This window comes from Streptopelia decaocto (assembly GCF_964273445.1).
Source record: "Streptopelia decaocto genome assembly, chromosome: Z".
NCBI classification, from domain to species: Eukaryota; Metazoa; Chordata; class Aves; order Columbiformes; family Columbidae; genus Streptopelia; species Streptopelia decaocto.
Window position 1 is genome coordinate 69222828 of NC_138657.1, and position 16811 is coordinate 69239638.

The window sequence follows — 16811 nt, forward strand, 5'->3', positions numbered from 1 at the left end:
ATATTTAGACAAGTACCAGCCTGCCTGGATCCTCCCTTTGCTCTGTTTTTCAAGGTGTTAAGGCTTCTCTCTTTTTCTGCTACTGTCTGCTCTTGAATACCTGCCTTTACATGTTACAGTAAACTGCATTCAGAAATGTTTGCCATCTCATTCTTCTGTAAAGAATATTTTTCTTCTCCCAGTTTGATAGCTTTTAGAACCAAGGAATTTCTTCCTATGTTGAGTATGTATTCCCAAATAGCTTTTTAACAAGACAGAAGATACATCACATAAATACTTCTTCCAGAGCTGTATCTTCTGTTTAGCATTGATCAGCAGCAGTGGTTTTGGATAAAAAAGCTGGGGAAAAACTCTGCAATGACCAGTTCGGAGTCTGAGTTACAGTCAAGAAACTCTCCTTTGTTACTCCTGTTTATAGGTTTGATTTCTGCCAGAAAGCATAGAGTTTTATACCCGGTCTAAATATTGGATGGATTAATGTGTCCTATTCAATGTAAATATGTGTAGGAATCTCATTAGCTTTATTGTTTGTATCAGGAATAGAAAATAGACATTGCAATAAATTTTTAGTCCAGATTCGAGGTTCCTAAAAATTTAGATCATTGGGCTTGGGTGTCTTATGGTCAGATCTTACTGCAAAGAGTATTGTCTCAAATTACAAACCTCTGTACAAACTTCTGTGGCTATTACTGTCCTTCTCCCCCACCACAGAGACACTCTTCTACCTTCTCTGAAAAAACATGGATGTGCTAAATGGAAATGCATAACGGGGAGTAGGGAATGTGACTGCTCCCTATCATGCATATAGCCAGTGGCCTGGGGATGGAACAAATGCATTTCCCAGTTTAGTTATCCCAGGTTCTGGATCCACAGAAAAATGGGTCCCAATGTCTGTTTCCCACCAACATTCTTTGTATGTCTTTTTTGGTCAAATCTGCCTTTTCATCCTGCAGGGATGTCCATACATCCCCACCCAGCTGCTGATTCTCAATTATGGCAGAGTTTCCCACATGGAAGAAGGGGGATGTTGAAAATGGAAGATGAGTTTATTGAAAAGCCATTTCCCAACACTCTCTGTTTATTATCTAGCACTTCCATGAGGAGCTGGCACTGCAGATGGTGGTCAGCACGGGTATGGTGAGAGAAACTGTCTTCAAGTATGCCTGGTTCTTCTTTGAGCTCCTGGTAAGATTTGACAGTGGAGTTTTATAAGAAGTTAATGGTGAAATGTAGCAGGTACTCCAGACACAGATTTAGCTAGGTGATGATTTCTTCAGTTATTTCAGTGAGAAAAGGAGATGTCCAAAATAGTGGAAGTACAACTAAAGAATTCTCCATATTCAACCCCATTCCCCACTGACAGCCTGTGATGGCAAAGTCCTGCATGAACTACATTGCACAGTGGTCCACAGCTCGCAGAAGGCTGAAATACACACTGAGTCCTTTCCTTTTCTGTGAATACCTGTTACTCTCTTTTCCACTTTGTTAACAGCGTGGGATCACTGACAAGACTCCCCAACCTCACAGTTTCACAGAGCCTTGCAGTGATGGATGTTGGTGGAAAAAAATGTACTGATTTCCACTGGCAGCATATAAGCAACCCAACAGCAGGTCAAGAAATAAGAATTAATTCCAGAAGTGTCGCTCCCTGTCTGTCATCGTGAAGGGCAAAAGTTGCAAACAGCAGCATTTCAGAGCTGCAGATGCAAGGGACTGGGGAGGCCGATTCTGATTTCAGGTGCTGAGAGTAGCCAACTATGTGAACATGAGTAGGAATCAGTGTCTGTCTGTGTTTGAGTCTTTGGCTCTTTGTTGTCGTTGCCAGTACATTTAGGATTTGTTACAGACAGCAACTCTGAAAAGATGAGAGTGATTACATTCCAGGAAAAAACTGTAGGGAATCTTACTCACATACACTAACTTAAAGCAGTAGTTTTGCCTCCAGTTTGAACATTTTTTTAATATTTTTTTTATGCTTTGCAGATAAAGAGTATGGCTCAGTATGTTCACAATATAGAGAAGCAAGACAACCCACGAAGAAGTCGGTTCTCTGATCGTTTCAAAGATGATATTACCACTATAGTTAGTGTGGTTACTTCAGAGATTGCTGCACTTTTAGTCAAACAGAAGGTAAATGCATTAAATAATCAGTGTGGATCCTTGCTATTCACCCTGTGTTGCACTCAGCTGCATCTAATCCCATTTCACCTTCATCAGTGGCCAAAACTGAGGCAGTATGCTCACATGGACCTAAAGCAAGAGATGTCACTGGCCAAGGGGCACCCTTGTGCTCTCCTGGCAGACAGTTTTTATTCAGCTCAGCTCCCCTGCCTGCTTCTCATTGTGGCTGCAGGGCGCAGGGAGGGAATCCCCTTTTCCATCTATAGGAAATGTTGAACACCCATTTTCAGTGATAGTGCTGCCAGGTTAGCCAGGGCATCAAGCTGCAGCCCAGGCAGGGCTTATTCCTTTTATCCCCCTTTCCTGTTACCCCCATTTCTACTGCATAGTGTTTTGAATTCTCTGACAGCAGTTGGCTATGCAATATGAAGGCAATATTCCTCCCAAGGGTTGCAAAATCCAGCCACAAGTGATTTAATCCCAGATCTCTTTAAAGAGGGACTGGCCACATGAAAATTAAAGGCAAGTATCCCTAAATCCCACAAAATTCTTTCTCCTGATATATTTTATCAAGTTACACTGATATAACAGATTATAAAGTTTAAAGTATCACAAAATGTAATTTGTGTTCTAACATCTGTATTGTCAGCTTACATCACTGCTGTCACTTTGCACTTACCAATAGACAAAATTAAGGCACTGGGTGATTGTTATTTGTTCTGTTGTTGCAACCAACTTGGTTTTATGACCCAGAGCTGCCAAATACACTCTGCTGGCCCAGCAGTGTGCTCTACTACGGGGCAGACCAACCCGGAGAGCTGGCCTGCCAGGTCACTTTTCAACCCGCTCCGTTTCCTGATCCACTTTTCCATGTGTGCCCAGCTCTGCTGTTGAGGAGCAGAAACTGGGAAAGGCACAAGATCAAACAGCTGAGAGCAGAGACTGGTAGAGTGATTGCCACTGTCTATAAAGAAGTTGTTCCTGAAGATTTACTCTTTGCTCAATCCTTTGGTGTCCTTCTGTGATAGCCATGTACAGAGAAATTTTTTCTACATAAATGTTTACTTAATATGTCAGAGACTTTTTTAAAATGCATTCTGTAATAAAAAATTGTTATGTTAAAAATGTTTTAACAGAACTGTAGGTTTTGCCAAGAGATTAGTATTTTATGGCTTCCTCAAGAGAAATACACAGGTTTTTATGGGCTGTTAATTCAATTCAATTTTGATTGAGTAAGTGTATAGAAGCTGATTATGTGTGAAAATCCCACTCCAGTGTTTGCAGAATTAGGGCCATTGGTTAGTTGTACAGAGCAGCAGTAGGTAATGTGTGTCTGATTTTTAAATCCAAGCAGTAATAATGTATGCTCTAATACATGGTTGAGCATGTCAGATTGTGCTGAGATTCTACTGTGATATGTCTGGCATATTTTAGCCTACCCAGAAAGGTAGTAGAAAAGTAATTTTTTCTTCACAGTAGAAAAATGTTTTACTGTGCTAATTTCAGATCATAGGAAATATATATATATATATATGTATATATATATATATGTATTCCTGAACAATGACAAAAAAAGGTTGAAAAATGAAAATTGAAATTGTAACCACCCTGAGGCACTGCACACCTGTTCTCGCTAGTCAGAGACATGAGTAGGGGCAACATTTTTCTCAGTCATCTCATCAGTATTGAGTGAACCCACCTGAGGACTCTGAGCATTAAATGTGTGCAGATCCTCAGGCAACTCCACAAATTCCTTTTGGTGAATTACATATGCTACTAAGATTTTATTATTTGAATTGGTATGTTTGAAGTATCTGTAGCCTTATTTTAGAGGGCACATGAAGTTCTTTGTGGTTTTTACCTGGGAACTGTGTATATGGATTCGATGGGTTAAATGTTTGGTGGGTGAGGAATTGGCTGGATGGTCACATCCAGAGGGTAGTGGTCAATGGCTCAATGTCTGGATGGACACCAGTGACAAGTGATGTCCCTCAGCGGGCTGTATTGGGACCAGTACTATTTAATATCTTCATCAATGACATAGATAGTGGGATCGAGTGCACCCTCATCGGATTGGAAGATGACACCGAGCTGAGTGGTGCAGTTGACACACCTGAGGGACAGGATACCATCCAGAGGAACCTGGATAAGCCTGAAAAGTAGGCACAAGTGAACCTCATGAGGTTCAACACGGCCAAGTGCAAGGTCATGCACATGGCTTGGGGCGACTTCTGGCATCCATACAGGCTGGGGGATGACGGGTTTGAGAGCAGCCTTGTGGAAAAGGACTTGAGGAGTTGGTGGATGAAAGACTGGACATGAACCAGCAAAGTGCACTCACTTCCCAGAAAGCAAATTGTATCCTGGGCTGCATCAAAAGGAGCCCAGCCAGCAGGTGGAGGGAGGTGATTCTGCCCCTCTACTCAGCCCCGATGAGACCCCACCTGGAGTCCTGTGTCCAGCTGGAGTCCTCAGCACAGGAAAGACATGGACCTGTTGGAGAGGGGCCAGAGGAGGCCACAAAAATGATCAAGAGGGCTGGAACAGCTCTGCTGTGAGGACAGGCTGAGAGAGCTGGGGTTGTTCAGCCTGGAGAAGAGAAGGCTCCAGGGAGACCTTATTGTGGCCTTTCAGTACATAAAAGGGGCCTATAATTAAGACAGGGACAGACTTTTTAGCAGTGCTTATTATGATAGGACAAGGAGTAATGATTTTAAACTAAAAGAGGGGAGATTCAGGCCAGACATGAGGAAAAGATTTTTTACAACAAGGGTGGTAAAATACTGGCCCAGGTTGCCCAGAGGGGCGGTAGAGGCTCCATCCCTGGAGACATCCCAGACCAGGCTGGATGGGGCTCTGAGCAACCTGATCTAGTTGAAGATGTCCATGCTGATTGTAAGGGAGTTGGACTAGATGACCTTTGGAGGTCCCTTCCAAACCAAACTATTCAGTGATTCTGTCACTGGTAATCAGACCAATTCTAAGCATGCAAGAGCTTATCTGCTGTGGTAAAACCCACAGATTTATCTTACCAGTAATTTTTTACTATCAGTTTTACCCTTAAAATTTCTAAACAAAATACTTGGCATTCCATCAGCAGAGTCAGTGCAGATTTTTAAAATATATTTTGTTTTTTAAGTGCCTAAACCAGTGTTCTCTAATATTAAACATTCAATATTTTTAAAATAGCATATACAGGATTGCAGCCCATTGGGAATTCAGAACTGGTCTCAAATTGCTTTTCATTGTTGTCAGCCCAAAGATTTGCATAGATAAACTTATTCATTCATCCCATGATCTTCCCCTGTGAAACCTACAACAATTGAAATAATTTGCTGGAGTGAATCCGTGTAATTTTAACAAGATCACATAAATTGGAGAACTGAAACAATCTTATCCAATATGTTGCGTGAGATGGCTCTTTAAAGGTTCCAAAAAAGTCTTACGTCTCCATAATGTTTTATACATCTAACTGCAATTCATTTTTCCCCCTTTTTTTTAAAGGAAAGTGAGCAAGCAGAAAAAATTAATATCAGCCTCGCATTTTTCTTATATGATCTTCTTTCTTTAATGGACCGAGGATTTGTGTTTAATCTCATCAAACATTACTGTAATCAGGTAGGCACCATGCGTGATTGGGATTGCATTTGGCTTATGGCCAGTCTCGTGTTCTGTTCTGTTTGATTCATTTATCCATCGAGATCATTTGAGTTCTGTTAAAGGGGCAGGTAAATTTTCTATTTCCTACTGCATATGCAGAGACTTTAAACCTCTTTTGATTTGTAGTCTGCAAAAAAAAAAAAAAATTGAATGGAGGTTAAGACTTTCAGAAATGTCATACCTTGCACTGCTGCAGACCATCCATGGAACCACTTTTATTCCCTTGCTTTTTTACATCCCTTAGCACCTGGGTCTGCAGACCATAAAGAGCAGCTTTTGGTCTCTGACTATTCCAGTGCACTCCTGTGATGGACAGTATTTAGATTTGGGGGGTTTCAATCAAAATGATCCATTTCTGTCTTCTTGCTTTACAAGCCTTCCAAAATTAAAAATAAATTACGATGCAGGATGTTGTTGTGAAATTATTTGTTATATTTGAAGAGGAAAGTTTTCCTTGTGTTTTGTGACCTGATATACCTGCTGTGTTTTTTCTGCCAAAGGTAGGCCCTCTGACAGTTGATGGTAGGTAGAACACGTGTTGGCTACCACCCTGTTTTCCTGTACTGTGTGCAGTACTTCACTGTTGTCATTGTTGATACGAAGGAAAATGACAAGACCATTGATGTTCTGTGTTGCTTAGCATGATTTTTTATGAGTTTGACGCAGACTCAGCAGAGTCTGTTTGGTTTTAATCTTTGTGGTATGCAAAAGAGAAAAAATGTTATATGTTTTTCCTTTGGGAGGGGAAAAAAAAAAAACACAATTGATTGTCTCTTGGGAAGTTGGTAGGTCAGCGGGGAGAGAGACACCACCAGTGCCAAACAAACAGCAGCTTTTGCATGGAAACTATCTAGGTACAGGGAACCAGTGAACATTTTAATGCATGCTGGGCTATTTGTCTATTTCTGTATAGGGAAGCAGGATATTTCACTACACAGTAATTTAAACAGTGCACACCCATCACATGACACTTTTTTGGTTTGCTTTTCTAGCTCTCAAACAAGCTGAATTCACTCTCCACCCTGATTTCCATGAGACTGGAGTTCCTGAGAATTCTCTGCAGCCATGAGCATTACCTCAATCTGAACCTCTTTTTCATGACCTCTGCATCTGCTCCAGCATCCCCCTCCCCCTCCTTATCCTCCCAGGTAGGCAAGATGATATTGCATGAACGTCGCAAGAAGCACACATGTAGAGCAAGAGTTATGTTGCTCTGTATTCAGATACTTGTGTTCGAATTAGCCATTGCTGGATCAAGGAGAAAGACTTCCCTCCTGAAAGAAAATGGGAAGAGGAATAAAGACTAAGGGAATACTACTGCAAAACTGCATCTACGCAAGTTAATGGGAGTTGCTACCCCCAAGTACCAAGTGATAGGACGAGAGGAAATGGAGTCAAGTTGCACCAGGGAAGGTTCAGATTGGATATTAGGAAAAATGTCTTTACAGAAAGTGTTGTGAAGCACTGGAACAGGCCCAGGGAAGTGGTTGAGTCACCATCCCTGGAGGTGTTTAAAAACATATAGATGACGTCCTTAAGGACATGGTTTAGTGCCAGAGTTAGGTTATGGTTGGACTCTATGATCCTGAGGGTCTCTTCCAACCAGAATGATTCTATGATTCTAAAACTTAATATGACACAGATATGTGCCACTCCAGAAACGTGAAAACAGAAAATTACTGTTAAGGTAGGCATAGAAGGTCTAAAAGGAACATGGTGCATGTCTATCCCGTACATACACAACCAAAATGACAGATTTCAGTATCTGTTTTGAAGAATTACAGCATGCAGCTGTGCACAGCAAACTTTCTATGCCTTCTAGCTGAACTTCTTGTTCTCCAACTGGATGCAGATGCTATTGCTATGTAGGTTAGTGATTACAACACTGCAATTTTCAGTATCCTGAAATCATGGATTTCTGTTGAGCCTTAGTTTTGTTCAGCGCAAGATTTTCATGCTTCCCTTTCCAAATAGCAGTATTCTTTGTTCCGGGTTCCTCCCCACCCCAGTGGTACAGAGGATGCTACGACTTTGCCAATGATTACTCTTGTGTTTTCTGGATAGTTTTTTTCCCTTTTATTTGAACTTTTTGATTTTTCTGTGTGGAAACACTCAGGTATCCTGAGTACCTCTCCACACAATTTTTGTGAATGCCCCTCCTCATCCCTTCTCATTTCTCCCACGATGTCATTCCCAGTACATCTACATTTTTCCAGACTTGTCCTGATACTGACACAGCTCTAGACTTCCTGAATATCAAAACCTCCCATCTATCATGGAGTTCGCAAACACATTCAACAAAGAAATTGTTGTCTGGCATACCACACAATATTTTGCCAGTGTGTTCTTCTCCTCTACATTCTACTTAGTATCTTGCTTTTACCCTGGGGCAAACTCCCTAAAAAAGGGTGCGAGCCTGCTTGTTTTCTACCTCAGTGGTCTTGCAGAGGTCAGGATTGGAATGAAGCATTTCGGTGCAGTGTCCCGTAATTGCCACAGCCCTTGGATACAGGGGAATGGAACTGAAGCTAAGAATGGTGGAAGGTACAAAAATACTCTGAGTAGTGGAGCAGTTCAAATTCATGGTTTCTTTTCAAGTGTTATTGCTAAAGAATTGGTGGGATGCTAAGATGTGCTACATCTCCTACCTTAAGGGTTCTGACAGGTCAATAACAGTAAATAATCTTTTCTTGAACTTTTGCCTCATCTTAAAAGCAAAGTATGAAGCTCTTATAGTCAGATTTTCCAATAGTTGTGCTTAATGCTAATCCTGGATGCCAAAGAACTAGAAATGGGCTCTTCCGCTTAAGGGAAAAAAAAAAAAAAAGAAGTCAGCATAGCTCTTACAACTCGTTCTACCAAGTCAGAGCTGGACAGATACTAGTTTAATCATATTTTCCTTCAAACAACATCATAGTCTCTTTTTCTCTCTTAGGAGTAACCTATGCAGTGCAACCTGCACAAATCAATAAGGTTTTCGTGGCCCTTGGATGATTTAATGCAGTAGCTGACTACCCTTGCAGTAATTTTGATCTGTCTGCAGAAGTGCTGCCCAGCTAGAGTTAGCTTTTCAGTAAGAAATGTGGTCTTGTGAATAAATCTTCTGGAATTCTTGGAGAGAGACCAAATTCGCTTAACTGGCCACGCTACACTTGAACGTTATTCCACACAAACATAACCTAGGCCTGTCTGCTTGAGGTTAAAATGGTAGTGGTCTTAAGTACGTGGATCCAAAATATGGGGCTGCTCAGAGACATTAATTTCATTTGACCCAATATGCCGGAAGACAGCTGCCACAGTGTGGTATCCTGCTACTTCATGTGTTTGCTTTCTGGGACTATTCCCAGGTGACTGACAGAAATATTGGGAGAGAATATTGAAGAATATAAATAAAACCCAAAATTCAGACTCATAACCCCCCATAGCTGTACTGTGGAGTAGATTCTAAGACTTACGCTCACCTGATCAGGGGACAAAAAGATTCCAGGTGACCTGTGGCACAGTCCTATGATTGGAGAAGCTAAGTTCACAACACTTACATAGCAGCAACTTTCCATTCATGGGCTGGCTGTATATCACTCATAGCCGTAAGTTACAGTGGTCTGAAGGCTGCTTTAAATTATACCAGCTGCCAGCAAGCTCAGCCAAGGATTTCCAGGGTGAAAGGAAACACTGTTCATTTGTCTCCCTTGACCTTACTTCCATGTTAGACATAATGGATGCTGAAGAAAACACAATGCAGAGCTTCTGACACCAAGATCTCTCTTAATGTAGGGCCAGCCTCTTGCTGTACAATGTAAGAGGAAGAGCAACGTAAAGAGTTGTAAATATGGAGAAAATTCTGATTTTGTGTCCTGTCCCAACTAATGAAAATAGGGTAGGAATTTTACATCTCAGAAAATGTCAGATGAGTTACTCTCACAGAATGCATCCTAGCAAACAACTAATTTGAAACTAGATGCTTTTTGTTTCATGCTCAGATGTTCTCCTCTAAAATGTCCAACCTTCTTTCAAAGTCTGTGCTTCTCCTCTAGTAGAGATTCTGTGTTATCTACGTGGATTGTGACTACAACCTCTTTAAGAAGCTTTCATTTCAGTGATCCTTCTTTAACACTTCTAATATACTTCTGCAGAACTCTAGTTCCTGCTCTAGTTTCCAGGACCAGAAAATCGCTGGTATGTTTGACCTCTCAGCCGAATACCGTCAGCAGCACTTTCTGACTGGCTTACTCTTCACTGAACTGGCAGCAGCACTGGACGCAGATGGTGAGGGGTGAGTATCCCTATTTGCAAATTGTAGAATGGGATTGAGTCACATTATTACTCTTGCCAAGGTCATAGTTTGATTCGAGGGCAGTCCTGTTTCCTCCACTCTGTCAGTGGGTCACTGTAACATAGCAATAACTCAGTCATTGTTTTATCTACAGTATGTTGTTCCAAGTGAATAAAAATGTACTATTTGTTGTGGTAGTGTTGGCTAAATACATAAATGGAGAACATAGCTTAAAATTTCAGTTACTTTTCTCTCTAAAACACCTCTGCCTTTGAGCTTAAGAGTTTAGCTAAACTTTGACCAGATTCTGATGCTTTTCTGTAAGCACTTCTCTTCACCATATTGAATTTTTATGGGAAGTTTGAAAGACTTGGGTACTCTTTGATTGTGGTGAAGTGGCTTGTAGATGTAAAATATCTATCTTTTGCAGGGAACATGACTCTCTGCTTGGAATGGAAGAGATTATCTAATTAATACTGGTGTATTAATTTCTTTCTTTTACCTCTACTCTGTTTCTTAAACATTTGATTTATAAATAATTTGTGCATGACCCATTAGTGAAGCTCATGGATGGTTTTTGTGTTCAACAGGATTAGCAAGGTGCAAAGAAAAGCTGTCAGTGCTATCCTCAGCCTGCTGAGTTCCCATGACCTAGATCCACGTTGCTCAAAAAAAGAGGTGAAGATTAAAATTGCAGCTCTCTACCTCCCTTTGGTTGGTATTATTTTGGATTCATTGCCACAACTCCATGATTTTACAAGTAAGATCTTTTTCCCTTTGTATTGTCCAGCTTTTTAGAGTCACTTGTCTAAACAATTTATCAAACATAAAAGAGATCACACTAAGTGCAGAAATTACCCACAGTCTAATAAGGTTGGATATTTCTTTACTTAGAAGTGAATGAGATTTTTAAAGACAGGAAAAATTTCAGTGTCATGAGCAAATGATAGACCAGAGATATATCTGTAGCTAGTCCTGCCTGTCTTAGTGTAAATACTATGATCCTCCAAGATCTGCCAGAAATATGGAGAAAAAGACAGTTTTAACAGACAGTAGGGAAGAAAACAAGAGTAACACTGACATTGTGTTACATCACAATTAAAGTAATTGGATTGTATTATTTATTTTTCTGTTGCTCATTAGTGTTATTAACATGATATAAAAATTAATCTTGGGCAAATGTGATCATCACACAGGAAATACAATTTTATCACCTGTTATAACTATAAACCTTGCTCTATGTTAGCTTAGATGATGGTTTTTTAAAAGGCTTGATGTTTCCTTGCATTTTGCCACGTGTTCATATGATATTGCTGAAAGTACCTATTTCAGTTTTTTGTTAGATAGTAGATCTGTGCTACTTGGAAAACTACATTTGAATTCCATAAATAAAATAAAGGCTATAAAGAAAAGAGTTAGAATTGTTGAAGAATATACTTCTGTCACTGGTTCTGATAATACTTTATGTGTAGGTGTCTGGACAAAAAAACTTAATACTATGGAAGTATTATTTAGCACTTTCAGTGTAATAAGATAAAAGCATTTATTATACATTGGCTAATCAGTTCTCACCCCCTTCTTCCAATCTAAGTGTTGTCCTTATAGCACAGATGAAAAGAAGACATTATGAGGAAGCCCAGGTGAACCAGTATAGCTAGGTTTTTAGAGTGTCTTTCTTTTTGAGTATCTGTCACAAGAGGCTGTTGACCTTATTCTGAACATACTGGGACTGGCTGGTCACTGAGCTTCTCTGAGAAACAGGACTTAGAAAGCAGAAAATGGACACTCAGAATCAGAAGAGATTCTTACAAAACTTAGGTGTATATAACTTCATTTTCTGAAGGTGATGTCAAGAACTAGGAGGGAATAGAAGCAGATAGATACTTGAAATTAAACTTGTTCTTTAGCAGGAAGAAACACTGGCTCTATCAGGAGTTAGCAGACTTATATGTGTTGTTGAATATCACCAAACCCATGTATGGCTTTTGGGTTGATCCTCTTTCCTGAAACGGACTGCAACTGGATGGTTCTAAGCATTATGAAGCACTTCAGAGACAGCCTCATGTTTGCCACTACCTTTTTCTTTAGCTTCTCTGAACATCTGGAGCTTATTGGACACATATCCTTTCCCTATGTTTATTTGAACAATTTTGCAGCCTTTGCAGATTGCTGCAATGTCTTGCTAGTGCTGCATCTCTTTCGCTGCTTAGTACATCAGCCAGACCAACAGTCTCAGGGATGGAGGTGCCAATTGTTTGGTTAGGTTACAGTCCAGCATAAGACCGTGACACGTGAGTGGCAACAACTGGATTTCTCCTGAAGTTCCAATAGTATATTTCAAATCTAGTTGCAGATGCCCGCAGCGGAAAGGGACGCACAGGAAACCCAGAAGAAGAACAGGAGTCTCCAGGAGCAATCAATCAAAATGTGGCCCTTGCCATTGCGGGGAATCAGTTCAACCTCAGGAGTTCTGGAATATCTCTGGTGTCCATGGTATATTCAGTGCTCTGTCCATCTCCTTTCTTTTATCTGTTTTTGTTTTCTCCCTGTATCCTTTCTTGTGACTAATAACTACAGCCATGAAGAACTGTGTTCTTACTTCCTTCAGCCCCAAAGAATGCCTTGTATTCCTCCTGTCATCTTCTCCTCTTCACTTCTAGTCATTTAATTAGCCCTTTGCCATAAGTAGTTCCACTTTTTTTTCCCACATGCCTATTTCCATTCCACACCCAACCTAATCTCATTTCCAGATCAGCAAATGCCACTGACTCCCTCACTGGCCCCCAGTCCCACTACAATCCATGGATCTAGGACTCAAGATCTTTCTTTTTCTCTCTCTGTCTCTTTCTTCAAGGTTATTTTGGCTTCATGGCAAGAGGGGCCTAAAGAGTCATAGAATCATTTTCTACATTATTCTAAGGAAATTAAAATAAAAACATCTGGCAAACAATGCTCTTGTGCTTTCTTCTGTCTTTAACATGCATACTACTGGTTCTGTCATTAATCTCACAAGCATACATTCAAAAAATACTATCAGTATAACCTAGAAGCTGTTAAACTTACTGAAGTCCAGTCCTAAGATTTTATTTCACTGAAATGTAAATAACATTACTTCACCTGAATGACGTCCATCTTCCTTTTCGTATTTCAACTGACATTTACTTTATCTGCTCCTAGCCCTACAGACAGAGTGCCACATTAGGTCCTGATACTACTCGCAACCTTTTGATCTGTTTCCTCTGGATTATGAAAAATGCTGATCAGAATCTAATACAGAAGTGGATTGCAGACCTTCCATCCATGCAGTTAAACAGGATTTTAGACCTCCTCTTCATTTGTGTCTCATGCTTTGAGTACAAGGTATGTGGAACATGGCCTGATTTTGTTGTCCTGTTTCTGTTTAATTTTTTTTCCTTACCTTCCTGCTGTCCAGGGCAATTTTGTTACTGACAATTGTTAAATTAGCTCCTGTCTAATCTATGATACAAATGGACAAATTAATACAGATAATATAACTGACAGTAGTCTTCAAGCTCAGTGCAGGCAAAACTTGAAAGGAAGTCTTATGAAGTTGACATAAATTGTTTTATTATTTTCCTTTTCATGGGGATTTGACGGCTATTTTTGGTGGGGAATATATTGAAACTTACGTAAATAATGGACAGGACACTAGAGGTTATCCTTTAATTAAGAGCTGGGACTGGACATCAGGACTCCGTCTCTGACAGGGTCTGTCTGAAATAGATCAAATAATCTTCCCTCTGAACTTCAATTTCTCTCCCTATGGCATGGAGCTATATGTTTGTTCTTATTAGCTGTAGATATACCATCTCTTTCCTGATCCGCAACATTTAATTAGCCTGTATGTATTAGTCAATCATATTCATTGCTTGCTGCCCCCTCTATAGGTCTCTCCTGTTGTGTCTGATTCTGGAGATATAATTTGGGCTGATGTCCAAAGATGCAGGCATTAATGTTGATTACTTTCACTTTACTTTCAGGGCAAACAAAGCTCAGATAAAGTTAGCACCCAAGCACTCCAGAAGTCACGAGACGTGAAGGCCCGATTAGAAGAGGCATTACTGAGAGGTGAAGGAGCCAGAGGAGAAATGATGAAGCGCTGCAGAATACCAGCTGGTACTTCATACCCCTGTCCCTCCACATCTTTTGAGAGGATCTCAAGAGGTTGTAGGCATAAATGAGTTTGTTGGGCTTCATGCACAATCCCCACTTTCATCCTTAGATTTTTCACCCTTGCAGACCTTTCTTGGTTTTGCTGTGGATAAAAATATCATTAGCTTTCAACTATCCAAGGTGTAGCTAAGACTGATCTCTTCTCAGGTGAAGAATATGAGGCCAACAAATAAGTTTTAAGACATTCTGGGAAATTGTATTACTGTCTAATCAAGAGGAAATAAATTGTGTCAAAACTATCAGTAAGAGCAAGTTTTTCCTAGCAAAAAGGGCTGTTTCATTTAATAAATGGAATCATTTGTGTTTTAGTCTTTGAAGACATTAAGGAAGCTAATGTTCTAAAAATCCTAGATTAAAAATGTATAAGCTCCTGTCCTTTTAGTAGAGTCCTGAGGCTGTAAAGTTGAATGTTTTTAGTTCTGACAATCTGCTACAGACATGTACTTCCATCTTTCAGTGAGCTATCAGACTTCAGGTGTCCCCTTTTGCTTTAATCTCACTGATACATGTTGCACTTTTAGGGAATGACAGATCAGTGGGACTAAATGAAAACCTGCGCTGGAGAAAGGAGCAGACTCACTGGCGGCAGGCAAATGAGAGACAAGATAAGTAAGTCATTTAATAGATATCTATTGCTTTTATTAGAACCAAGCTGTTTGTTTTGGTTTGGTTTGTTTTTATGGTTTGTGCTTTCTCCTAGGATGTTTTATTACAAAATCAGCAGTTTCAGTCCTTTTCCTCTTCTGACAAAGAGAAAGAAATATAAAATATTTATGTAGCAGAAGTATCCAGCTGTTGCTATAACACAACAAAGAGATCGCAAATACTCTAATGAAAAGTTTAAATAGTTATCTACACATTTTTCCTTCTGATTAGCAGTGTGATAAATACTAGTTATTGAAACAAGTTGTGTCAAATACTCCACAGAGGCTTGCTACAACATTTGTTCTGGTGTTGCTATGGCTCCTCACTGCATAGAGTAGCATGGTATAAGGTTCACCACATTAAATCAGTTGAGCTGGGTTTGCCAAGCTATGTTAAACATGAGTTACTAGTAAAAGTAGGAAAAGATTATTCTGTAGTGAATATTTTTCTTTTTGCAGGTTTTAAGTTATGATGCCTCAGTACATTTCACCTTATCAGCACTCTATTTTAGTAGACAAGTCAGTGTCTAGGTTTATGGAATACTATTTTCAGGAATTATTTGTTTTGCTAACAGCATTTTCATATGGTGTGTGCCAAGTTTCTGCAAGCATGGAACTTGTTGCTTTTCCCTAATGTAGACATGTCATTTGTCCATAGATACTTGCTTAAATTTTGACTATTTAAATGTGCCACTGTGTGTCAGAGACAGTGGTCTCTCACCAGTACAGCGGCAGCAAGCTCCTGTGATGTCATTCAACATGTATGAATTTGAACTGAGAATACCGGTTTGTGCTATACGGCAGCTACCTTGTTGTAGCCTAGCACTCATCTATGATTATTGCAAACATTTTTGAACACGAGATTGTTAATTTGTAATTTATCCAAACTTTAAAAAAAAATAGTCCTTCCACCTTCTGTGCTAGGTTGGGACAGGTGCAGATCCTGTATGGATATTCATGTTTTGCCCTGAAAGCAGCTTGCTTTCTCCCAGCCAGTTTCATTGAAATCAGAATAAGACAGTCTTCCAGCAGCTTCTCTGCAATACCTCTTCACAGTAGTTCAGTTATATCACTTAAAATAAAACTTATGGTTACATAAATAAAACTCTGCATGCTGTCCTGGCCTTTCTGGTTTACCTGATGTTCATCACTTTGGTATGCGAGCTCTTTGCTCTCATCACTTTTGGGCTACTTTTACTGTATATGACCCATATGTTAGGTGTTCACAAGTAGTCCATGGCACAGCAGGTTTTCACGGGTCACCACTCAACCTGCTTCTCCCTGAATCCTGCATGCTTTGGGTTGTAGTTGCAGTTATCAGCTAAGTGTGTGGCAGAGAGCATTCAGTCAGCATGGTTAATGTGCAAGGCTGCATGGTTGCTGGAAATGGTTCAAACAGCTATGCTGTTTGCTTAATTTGTTCAGCTCTTACTCATATTTAGTGATCCCTGGCTTGATAATAGCACCAGCCTTTTGGCAGGCCCTTCTGTTCTTCATTACTTTGAATCATTGTAATTAATAGCCATATGGTTGCTATGAATTCCTTTCCTAGCCCTCCCCAGAATTACCTGGTTGTGCCCAAAAGTATGACTCTTTACTTTTCTGGTTTTCTTTTTGGGTAAGACTTCACTGGGCAGAAAAGGTAAGAGAATGTAGCAGAAAAGCCACAGATTTTGAAGTCACTCAGAAGTGTGGTTGTAAGGTTGTTTCTCCAACCACAGAAAAGCACCTTAGGAACTTCGGCCCAAGTCAGAGCAGCTCTAATCCCAGGCTCTAGAGAGCAGCTTCTAGCCGTGCAACAGCCATTTTTTGAGCAGTTTAGGAAAAAGAACAAAGTCTCCTCTTTGTGTTTCTGGCATAGAAGGGATGTCTGAAAGTACACTTTTGTTAGGAGCTGCACCTATACTTAGAGCATTCAG

At 40.1% G+C, this 16811-nt stretch overlaps 1 protein-coding gene across 3 annotated transcripts in view; it reads left to right on the forward strand.

Annotated features, from left to right (window-relative positions):
- DOCK8 (dedicator of cytokinesis 8) overlaps positions 1 to 16811 on the forward strand; it is a 98361-nt gene that overhangs the window by 61067 nt on the left and 20483 nt on the right. For 2 of the 3 annotated variants that reach the window (XM_082075458.1, XM_082075460.1), the window contains 10 exons: positions 1090 to 1185; positions 1984 to 2130; positions 5626 to 5739; positions 6774 to 6929; positions 9915 to 10054; positions 10645 to 10814; positions 12402 to 12547; positions 13232 to 13414; positions 14056 to 14191; positions 14770 to 14857. In XM_082075458.1, coding sequence (XP_081931584.1) covers positions 1090 to 1185; positions 1984 to 2130; positions 5626 to 5739; positions 6774 to 6929; positions 9915 to 10054; positions 10645 to 10814; positions 12402 to 12547; positions 13232 to 13414; positions 14056 to 14191; positions 14770 to 14857 — 1376 coding nt within the window. The remainder of the gene's footprint in view (positions 1 to 1089; positions 1186 to 1983; positions 2131 to 5625; positions 5740 to 6773; positions 6930 to 9914; positions 10055 to 10644; positions 10815 to 12401; positions 12548 to 13231; positions 13415 to 14055; positions 14192 to 14769; positions 14858 to 16811) is intronic. The other variant, XM_082075459.1, reaches the window with a different exon arrangement.